Source organism: Agelaius tricolor, unplaced genomic scaffold (assembly GCF_023055355.1).
Source record: "Agelaius tricolor isolate 1412-34295 unplaced genomic scaffold, bAgeTri1.0.p SCAF_6, whole genome shotgun sequence".
Lineage (NCBI taxonomy): Eukaryota > Metazoa > Chordata > Aves > Passeriformes > Icteridae > Agelaius > Agelaius tricolor.
This window is the reverse complement of record NW_027269266.1, coordinates 39,913,279-39,924,440: the sequence shown is the minus strand read 5'-3', so window position 1 is coordinate 39,924,440 and position 11,162 is coordinate 39,913,279. Positions and strand designations below refer to the sequence as shown.

Here is an 11,162-nt window from a genome sequence, read left to right as displayed (position 1 = left end):
AGCTAATCATCCTGTATTTACTTCATGTAATACATGGGGATAGTCTTGAACAGAATATGTTGAGATGTCCATGTGACATAAAAATGAAGGAGGGAGATGTGCCTCAGACAGGCTGTCTTCAGTGGAGCTCCCTGAATTGTGCAGTAACACACACTTCCTCCCCTTCCTCATCACTCTTCCAAAGAAACTAAGTCTGTCTCTTTCAGTGGTTTGTGCTTCCAAGCTGCTTTCCCATTTTTCTACTTCCTTCTTCCTTGCCTTCTGGCAAGAAAAGCAAAAAAACCCATTGCAATTATGAAAGTGAGGAAAGGAGAACATGAACTCGTGAGGCCAGTGCTGAGTGTGAGGGACTCAGGCTGTAGTGTTTCATTGTAACACAGCACACAGAGCCTTGCCAAAGAGCCACTGGGGCTCACTTGATGAAAACAGCAATGCAGCTGTGGCCTGGAGCCCCCTTATTGCAGCAGCTGGCATTTCCTCAACTGCTTCAAGGAACTCCAGTCACAGTTTTGGAAATTATTTCAACATGGGGGCACGAAGTGGCAACTGTCATACAGCTATACTGAGTACACTGCCATCTCCTCTGGTGAGGGGGCTTTCTCCATTGGCATTGATTTTTGGTCACTCTGGAGGGTGTCTTGGAGGAGATGTAATGAGGGAGAAAACCAGGTCACTCATCACTAATCTGCTTCCACTGATGTCTCTCTCTGTGCCTGGCTGACTGGAGATGTTACCACAGCTCAGCATCTATCCGTGGGGTTGCTTCTCTGCCACCATGTCCTGCCTTTAGCTCTGCTCCTGCCAGTCCAGCAGAGGCTGTGGCAGGGTAAGAATGACTTCTTTTTCTGGAAAATTGCCAGGTGTAGCACATAACCAAAAGGAAATTAATAGCTGTATACCTGGAATGGAATTTCCATCACATCACAGTCAGCCAGTTACTGTTATTTGCATTAAAGCCTATTGTTACAGTAACTGTTGTTTCAATTCCCTCTTTAAAGGAAAAAAACTATACTGGAATGTTAGAGTGAAAAAAAGGGTGAAGAACACCTGCTGTACCTCTGTGAAGAGCAGCATAATGTAATGTTATAAATATTTTCAAGATATCAACTGCTATGCTGTTGTCCAGTTTTCATTCCTTCTCTGTCACATGACCTTACAGTTCCCTAGCTTTGCTGGAGTTTCACTTTTCCTTAACCTCTTATTAAAAAATAAATAAATTGGCCTCAATAAGTTAGGCTTTAAATGGCAAGCTAACCTTTATCATTCATGCATCATTGATATGTATTTCCTGGACAGGGCCTGAACAGGAAAACCAGCTTAAAGACAGTAGAAACTGGAAAGAGGTTGCCATCTATTTTATCTTTTGTACTCTTGTTTTGTGTTTCTGTGGCTCCCTGAAAAGCAGTCTGTCCTCAGGACAGTTTTCTTCAGTACTAACATCTGTATTCATAATCTTGCAATGCTGCATGAAGCCATTTTAAAGATGCACAAGGGAAGGGCTACAAAATAGCCTTAGATGCTACTGAACATCTTAAAAGACCTGACAGCTGCTTCTATCTTGGTTAAGTCCTGTCTCTGTCAGACCACAGTACAGCCTAGACATATGCTTTGTGGCTTTGAGTTATTCAGCCAGTTGTGAAATATTAGGAAAGAAAAAATGAAGACAAGAAAGAAATTTCCTTCAGAAGAGAGATGCCAGCTTCTGTAACGTAATCTAATTTATAATGTACTAGTGTGAAAAGAGGTAGTGAAGGCACTGGGAATTTATAAGCAGGAACAGCAAATGTTCCTGACTGCACCTACCTGCTCAGTCCTGTAGTCTGGGATGCTGCCAACAGAGCCATGTTGGACTCACCCCAATCCCAGGCAGAAGCTGGGGCACACCCATGGTGATACCTCATTTGTTTTAGTGGAAACGCCCACGCCTTGGGAATCACAGGACTTGCCCTGCTCATTTGCCTCCCAAGCCAATTCCTGCAGCCAAACATTGTTTGTGACAGTGGCAGGTCTGTATGATCCTGTCTAGGGACACTGTATTCCCCTGGATTGTGTTTTCTTACTGGGAGAAGCACACAGCCTGCTGGTACACACTCAGCAGGGAGCACGGCCCAGCTGCTTTGGTCTGGCCCATACTTCTGCATCTGCCCAGTTAAGGGGGTGTCCTGCCAGAGCTAAAAGTAGCCCCAGGCTCATGGGGCTCTGTAGCACATTCCCACTGCACTGTGTGGCTCCCAAAGAGAAGCAGTATCTGAACAGCCTGACCTGTTCCCTAAGCAGGCAATCTGCTCCTATACAGCTAATGTTAAGCAAGCAAATCTCCTCTTTTTCAACCTGTAGCAATTTTCCATTTCTTTGAATTTAAACAAGTAAATTGAACTTGACTACAAAGGACCGTAATAGCTCTGTGGGTAATACATCAATAATATAGAAGCAAACATAACACACCTTTGCTTACGTATAGAAGGTTCAATCTACTGTAGGCCACAAAAACTTTTATAGTTACTTTTAAAAACTGACCTGGGCTAAGGTATGGGAATATATTAGAAGAGGGTTGGTGATATGAGTATTTTCTCATTCACAACAAGGAATGTCTTCAAAGACAATGATTCTTCTCCTGTACTCAGAACTGGTGAGGCCACACCTCGAGTGCCCTGTCCAGTTCTGGGCCTCTCAATTCAGGGAGGACATTGAGGTGCTGGAGTGTGTCCAGAGAAGGGCAGCTGAGCTGGTGAAGGGTCTGGAGCATGATTCCTGTGAGGAGCAGCTGAGGGAGCTGGGATTGTTTAGCCTGGAGAAAGGAAGGTTCAGGGGTGGCCTTACTGATATCTAGAACTGCCTGAAAGGAGGTTGTAGAAAGATGGAGATCAGGATCTTCTCTCAAACAGCTCATGGCAGGACTAGAGGACATAGCCTCAAGCAGCACCCAGGGGAGGTTAAGGTTGGACATTAGGAAGAATTTCTTCCCAGAAAGAGTGTAAGACACTGGAATGGGCTGCCCAAGGAGGTGGCAGAGTCACTGTCCGTGGAGGTGTTTAAGGCAAGACTTAAACACATCACACTCACTGCCATGGTGTGGTTGACACAGTGTTGGTGTTCGGAGTTGATGATCTCAGAGGGTTTTTCCAACCTAACTGATTATGTGAATGTAACCAGGCAAAGCTTTGTCTTAACCCCCCTCTTTTGATACCGTAATCTCGTGTCACAAGTGAATACTCGTGTAAACTTTACTTACCAAACTCCTGTTGGCGAACTAAGCCCGGACTGGGCCTGAGGCGGCTCCGCGGTCCGGGCCGTCCCTCACGCTCCCGCCCGCGGCCGCCAGGGGGCGCCGCCGGCAGCGCCTTTGTCCCGCCAGGACCAACTGTCGGTGCAACCGCCGCCCCCCGGGGCCCCCGGGCTCCCCGGGGCCTCTCGCCCTTCCCGTTCCCGTTCCCATCCCAAAGGGGCCTGCCGCCCCCTTTGTTGCGGTTTTTCCCAGATGGTAGCCGGCGGCCCGGCCCGGCCATGGAGAAGCGGGCCGCCTACAACCAGACCACGCAATCGGAGGCGTCCCGCCGCCTGCCGCCCGTTTTCTTGAGGTGTTTTGCAGCCGGCAGCCGGCGGCCCGGCCCAGCGAGGGAGCACAGCTCCGCCTACAAGCAGACCACACAACCAACGGCGTCCCGCTACCTCCCCAGCTTTTTCTTGAGCTGTTTTCCACCTGGGAGCCGGTGGCCCGGCACCGCCGGGGAGTACAGCTCCGCCTTCAAGCAGACCACGCAACCGGAGGCGAAGACGCCCTGCCCGCCTCTCTTTTGCTTTCGGTTTTTTCCAGCTGGGAGCCGGCGCCCCGGCCCGGCCATGGACGGCTCCCCCGTCTACAACCAGACCACGGAACCCGAGGCGAAGAGGCCCCGCCGCCTCCCCTTGGGCTGCACCCTGCGGCACCTGCGGGGATGGCGGCTGGCAGTCAAGGTGTTCCAGACGGTGAGTGCCTCCTCCCCTCGCCGTGCGGGACGTGCCGGGCCTGGCGCGGAGGGAGCACCCCTGGCAGGATCTCCCCCGGGCCGGGGAGAGACTCACAGTCTGCCGGGCCTGAGCCCGGCGGGGCGGGGGTGCCCCAGTCTGGGATGGAAACGAGCGTGTTGTGGTGACCTTCGCCTTAGGACGGTCCCCTACCGCTTAAAAATTAAACTCCTTGGTGAACCAGGGCAGGCTGAGGAGATGGCCGCACACAGGCTTCGAGAGAATGGATTCTGCCTGTCGGAAAAGGCTCGGCCGGGAAGGTGTCCTGACTTAGGACGTGGCATGGGCATGGAGTCACTAAAATTGTGCAGACCTGTAACTCAGGTGGAAAGCTGGCATGGTGCCTTATAATGCTGGTTCAGAGTGGTTTATGGTGGGGAAGTGGTGGGAGTGTTTCTTCCTCGTGTCCGGGCTGCAGGAGTAGGTGCCGACACCGGATGGTGCCCGCGTCGTGCGCCCGAGGCTCGGTGCTGCAGCCGCCGTGGTCCTTAAACACCGCCCGCCCCGGCTAAAATCAGAGGGAAGCCTCGCAGGAAATGTAGCGGCTTCTTCTGAGGGCCGCATTGTACGAAAACAGGAGGAAGAAGCCTTTGGTTGAACTTCACCATAGGGCAGTAGAACTGGGAAGGGCATTGCTGGGTCATGAGCTCCAGACCTTCCTCTCTTGCTGCTCCTGTAGCCCATTCTAAGCCTGTCAGTCTGGGCTGTCCATGATAAAATTAAGGAGCCTATTTCTCCCGTGATTTGTGGTAAAAAATTGCACCAGAAACCCGTAATCATGGTGGCCTATTGCATGACGCATCACTTCATGTCAGGCAGCCCTGGGCTCACCAGGAAATAAAAGGCTTATTTTCTGCCTTTGATACATATTGTTGCTCCTGAATCAAGCAGCTGGGCTCCTGCTGCAAGGTCCTGTTCAGTGTTTGGTGATGAGCTCTTCCAAAATGTACCAGTGTGAGTGCTGGTAAGGATATGGGGAGCATCACTCTTATGTACTAGCAGGGAATGAGGGAAACCCTTGGTGGTAAAGGGCAGCTGACTGCAAATGTGTGTCAGCCTACATTTTGCAGCCAACACAGTGGCTTTTTAGTCAGACGTGTCATGCTTACAGGAATTGTAGGTGATTTCCAACCCTTTCTCGTTACTTCATCATTGCAGAAAACAGGACGTTTGGGTTTTAAGCTTCATCTCACACACAGTCAAAACCCTCAACCAGAAATGTAATATTCTTTAGTGTTTGTAAAGTGGTAACACTGCCAAAAATAAAGTTTTCTAAGAGTGTTTAAAACAAAAATCACACCCAAGAATGCTTTAAATAAATATAATGGAACATAAACTTTTAATTAATCTACTGGAGATTGTTAAAGCAAGATCTGCTGGGTTCTGTTCCCTAACAAGTGGAACGTTTATATAAATAGGTTCATTGACTAAAATAAAATAAGTGATTATATAGGCAAATCTACTGATGTACCAAAGCCTTAAACTGTTTAATTATTTAAATGCTTTCTAAGTAGAAAAAAAGAAAATTTATCATTATCCTAGACACGATGGATAGCTGCTTAACATGTTCTTAAATAATACACAGTTTGTGGCCTGAACCCATTAGTCAGTGAGAGAAAAAAAAATGGAGTTATAGTTGTCCACCCTCCTAATTTCCAACATTTTTCCCTCCTTTTTTGTAACCTTTATCAAAATGCAGAGATCTGGAGGTCTGGGTCAAAACACTTTAAACAAGCCCTGGAAAGTCCTGAAGTTGGAAGCCTCTGTCTTTGCAGTAAAAGGTTCCTGTTCCGGGAAAGAGTTGATTTTGGAAATGTCAGTGATGGTCATTACCTTCTGGCTTTGTGTTACAACAGTGATTGTTACTGGGATTATGCCCTGATAATTGCTGGGGTGGACTGCTAAACAGGGTGTCGCAATCAGAAAGTGGGCTCTGTTCACTGTACAGGTGATCAAGGGTTTTATAAAACACTCTGAAATCACCTGCAGAAAACTGGCTTCTAGACCTAAGAAATACTTTTCTTCAGATGAATAATGGCATGCTCTGTAACCTTAGCCAGTTCTTTTGAGCAAATGAAACAAGGAAAATGTCGCTGCTAAAAGTCACAAATACGAGTGCCCAAAGGATGCTGGGAGTCATGTTATTGCACAGGTTTCTAGGATGTTGTTGTTTTGTTTGTGTGGGGTTTTTTGGTTTTTTTTTTTGGTTTTTTGTTTGTTTGTTTAAATAGGTGGAATGTTTTCGTTAGTCCATGACTGGTTCAAATTCAGCACAAAGGTAAATGGCACAATGTGTATTGTGCCAAGATTGAGGTAGAAACTAATTCTTACCTAAAGCAGGACAAATTGTCATCAATTATTGTTTAACTTGAGTCAAAATGGCCTGGCTGGAAAGGAAAATTGTAATTCAGGCTTAAAAATCAGCTCCTTTTTGAGCTGTTAATGTTCTGTAGTAGCCTGAACTGTGCAAACTTAATAGAGAATTAATATCTACCTGAAGAAGATTTTGTACAGAGAATCTCAGTACCTCCCAGATGCCAAGCATCTTCACAGGATTGCTGGCAAGTTCATTGATCTGCTCTATTTTTGTAGCAGTTCATTTGTTAAATTCTTTTGTAGCAATTCACTTGTTAAATCTTTATGAAACTGACATTTGTTTAGAAACTTCCAACAGTAATGTCAGTGTCAATGAATAATTTTTTGCTGGTAAGAGACAGATGAAGATGTTTAATTTCTGGTGTATATACAGACATGACTAATAACAAAATTTTAAAAATGCAAAACAAGTGCTTCTCCAACAGTGCTTTTGGTGTTGAAAATTTTTAATTTTTGGTGGCAGGAGGACAACAGAGGAATACCTTTTTTTCCTGAAAGTGATATCAAAGAGCAAGTTAAGAAATCCAAGCAGATTCTGGCATCTTATAAGTGTCCTGCTGATACATTAATTTAATCAAAGCACTTACTCAAAGTTCTTCAAGCCAACTTTTTTTAAATTGATGTACTCTATTTTATTACTCAGCTTATTAATAAAAAAATTGAATATCGACTTGGACAAGTCCCACACAGGATTGTACTTGGTAAATCTCAGTTATTTGACACTGAACCCTTTATAACTGCTCTTTGAGTGGGATTTTTTTCAACTTGTACACTCAGTAGAGAAGCTTTTTTCAGCTATTTAGATCATATTATGGTTATCTGGACACATACTTTCTTTTAAGGACAGGTTTATTTTCTTTCTGCTTTGTTTCAGCCCAAGTGAAAGTGATGACTTTCTGTTTCCAGTGCTTATAAAAAGAGATAAGTTTTCATGTACAGTGCTATCTCATAGCTGACCTTGTGAAAAATGTGAAATTGAAAGTCAATGGATGCAGTTATAAGCCCATGTTTTGAAATGGAAAAAAAAAAAAACAACAACAAAAAAAGCCAAACAAAAAACCCAAACCATAGAAACTGGAAAGTCAGAGTTTAAAACATTCCTGGACATTGTAGTTCACTGGCTTAGGTGCAAGGGCTGCTGAGAAGTTTGTGTTGCCAACCACTGTGGGAGAGAAAGGAAGCATGAGGAGGCCTGATAGTTTCTCCTATTGATGTTTCCCAGCTCCCATTCTTTCTCTTTCTGAGCTCCTGTTTACTTTATATTGTTGCATTTCCAAAACATGGTTCTCCAAAGTGCTCTTATGAACCTGGCTTAGTAAGGGGAATTTACACTTCCTACTGCTAAATTGTTGTTCTTGTTTTTACTGTGAGAAAACTGAAACCAAAACTGATGTTTATTTTCCAAGAAAAATTCTGAATCTTAAATTTAGGTTTTTATTTTTTTTTTAACAAAGAACTGTCAACTTCTTTATTGCCCACATACTCTTATTGAAAATACATGTCATTCTCATATCAGTCTCAGTTTTATGACCCAGTCTGATTCCTGTTTGGGGTTTCATTTTAATTTGGTGAACTCCTTACTATGAAGATCTGTAAAGCTATGCCAAGTTTATGGGATGAAGGAAATGATGCTATTTATGGGATGAAGGAACTAGCAAGAAGTGACCAAAATAAGCAAATGGTTAAATAAAGCAATAATCTTTCTTGTATGATAAAACAGTAGAAAATCCAGCAGCAGGGATATGGTGACTGTATAGGAAGTAAGTCATGTTCTTTTCTCAAAACACACTGTGGGCAGGAAGGTGAAGATAGAGCTCTGCATAGATTAAACATTGTCCAGCACACTTGAACAGAGTGTAAGGTTTCAGTTCCTACAAGAGCAGTTGAGCTTCTGTCATTACTGGGTCACAAACATGTGAGTGTTGGGTTCGTGGACTTTCTCTGAAGTTTTATCAAGTGAGGTAACATCTGCTGTGAACTTTTAGGGAGGTAGCTGAGTGTGTCAGGGCTGTCCAGTTTCCCCCACTGCCCTGAACCCAAATACATTCAGAACTGAGTGCAGCTGTATGTCCTAAGCAGCAGCATTTTACAGGATGTGTGTTCTCCATGCTGCCTCATCTCCTTCAAACTGGCAGTTGCACAAAACAGGAATCTTGTCTGTCTAATCAAGAAGCCCCTGTTTGGCTGTGTGCTCAGCTTACCTGAGTGTACTTTATGGACCACCTTTAACAACCAAGTGTAAACCATGTCATTGTATAATTATTTCTGTCTGTAAGAAAATAGTGTGGAACTTCACCAAACTCTTTGTAGATTGAGAGTCACAGCTAGCTTTATTAATCTTGGTATCAGCGATGTGTGTTTGTTGAAGATGTTAGAGACTTGATCCAACTCAAGCATGTTATTTGTTTGCAGATTTTCTCTTTGGTGGCTGTTGTTTGTGAAGAACTCGTGGAAGAATGCGCCAACTGTAGTGGACTTTACTTCTTTGAATTCATAAGCTGCAGTGCTTTTCTTTTGAGCCTCCTGATTCTGTATGTGTATTGCACTGATTTGTATGAATCACTGGGGGAAGATAAAGTGCAGAAACTGGTAAGAAAACTTTTCTTTTGGAAAAACAAACCATTTCTTCTAAGTGCATAAAGTCTGCTGTTGAGTAAAAAACTTATGCAAAATGAATCTCCTTTTCTTCTCCATATAAAGGGTAGAATAAAGTATCTTATAGTTTAAAAATGAGCCAACTTTGAGAGTTTATATTGTCATATTTGTCAAAGCTGGCTACCTGCAGGATTTTGGGACTTGTGTGGAAAAGTCTTTCCACATTAATGCTGCTAGTACTACAGCATAGCCATTGCTGATCTGTACGCATGTGGAATACAGTTTACCACCAGCATGATGCTTGCAATTAAAAAAAAAAAATTAAAAAGTTTACCCTATCTATTTTCCTACTGAGTGTAGACTACTTCCTTTTTGGCAATAATCATAGCTTGTTACAGTTACAGTTTATGGCTTCGTGCTTCAGATGATCCAGCAGTGGGAGAAAGTTGCTCTGTAAAGTCAGTAGGAACGTTATTCCTTCTCACAAGTGTCCCTTCCTATGTGCCTTCAGAGCAAACAGTGGTGTCTTTATGTGAGGATACAGATAAGGGAGTGTAGCAAAAGGTTTGAATGAGCACATTTACTTACAGTTTTCTGGTTTCTTAAATGTTTTATATAAGGAATAAAGCTACCATGGTTGTCCTGAGCTTGAATTTGATGGTGAAAAAAGGTTAGATGAAATTAATTAAATACTTCAAAAATACAAAAAAAAAGGCAGACTCCTTTAAATAGATGATAATGCTGTTTAAATAGCTGTAATGTTGAATGTCATTTGGAATTTAGTTGTAAAATATATTTTCTGAAGCTTCCACTAGCATCAAAGTATCAAAACATAATTCACAGGCAGGTTAACTCAGCTGTTGTTATGATGTTCGTTCTTTTTAGGTAACCTATCTGCAGTTAAATTATATATATATTTTTATATATATTTGCAGAATTTTTGGGCTATGCTGGTCATAAGTGCCTGTTTTCTGTCAGCATCAATACTGTTTTCTGCAACCTGCAATGAGCCTGAAGAATTTGCTGCATGTGTAAGTCTTAAAATGGCAAGATTTACTTTGTATTTATCTGGTATATTATTTTCTCTCCCCTCTAAACTTCACTCAATTTGCAGAGAAGAAACTGGGCAGGGAATAGACCTCAGTGCATTGTGATGTTTCAGGAGGAATTAGCTATTTCTCACATCTTCCAGAAACTTACCATAGGAAATCCAAAGAGCTGGCATTCCTCAGGGTTGCTGGAAAGTTGATGTGGAAAAGAAAGCAAGATAATTCTGTTCCATGGCAGCATCGGCTATTAGCGATACACACTTCTGTACAGCTATCTTATGTGATGTAGATCTATTTAGACCTAATAGTTTGAGCATAAATTAGGGGTTAGCTTTGCTTTTTTGGTACAGAAAAAAAAAAAAGGACTGTGATTTAATACTTATTAATGTCAAATTACTTTGGTCCAAAACAGTTGTGTAAAATTTAGGTAGAGTTAGAATAATGCATATGTTTCTTTCCTTGTTTGAAAAAAGCTGCCTTCTCTTTACCACCTCTCATCTTGCCATGACTGGTAACAAAATGTCGTTCACAAAATGTCATTTCATTCTCCCTTGCTGACCCAGGCTCTGCAGATCTTATCTTTCTTCATCTTCTGTGTGTTATTCTTCATTTACTCTCATCAATCAGCAGCCCTCTCTTGGATAAATAGTCTGCTATATGCTACTTTAATAACTGATTTTGGCAATGCAACTAATATACTTTTGCTATTAAAGGTTGATTAGAACACAGTATAAGGTTCACACTTGATTAAAAGAATGACAACTGTAAAAACTTCCCCAATCAATGTGCTAGAATTATGATTTCTGATCTGTGTCTAATTTAAATGAAACTATTGATTTAAGGAGGACTATAATCTTAATATTATAAGCGTTATTAATGTATATAAAATGGTACAGTGAATGTTTCCAAACAGTGTTAGAATAAATACTGTTTATGCATTTTGAAATCACATATTTCTGTCCTTTTCACAGGTATTTGGATTTTTTGCAACTGCTGCATTTGCAGCTGAATTTGTTATAGAGCTCTGTCTCAGACGAAAACAAAAACAGAACACCGATGGACGCCCTGAAAAGCCTGGTAACGCTCTGAGTGCCACAGAAAACCAGCCATTGAATAAACAAAGATAACTTCCTGAAA

General features: G+C 42.7%; 1 protein-coding gene across 1 annotated transcript; it reads left to right on the top strand.

Annotated features, from left to right (window-relative positions):
* Positions 1-3,365: 3,365 nt before the first annotated feature.
* On the top strand, positions 3,366-11,162 carry CMTM6 (CKLF like MARVEL transmembrane domain containing 6). The gene is made up of 4 exons (XM_071429432.1): positions 3,366-3,966; positions 8,794-8,970; positions 9,912-10,007; positions 10,997-11,162. Exons 1-4 carry the CDS (start codon positions 3,505-3,507, stop codon positions 11,150-11,152), a joined length of 891 nt encoding a protein of 296 aa, XP_071285533.1. The 5' UTR covers positions 3,366-3,504; the 3' UTR covers positions 11,153-11,162.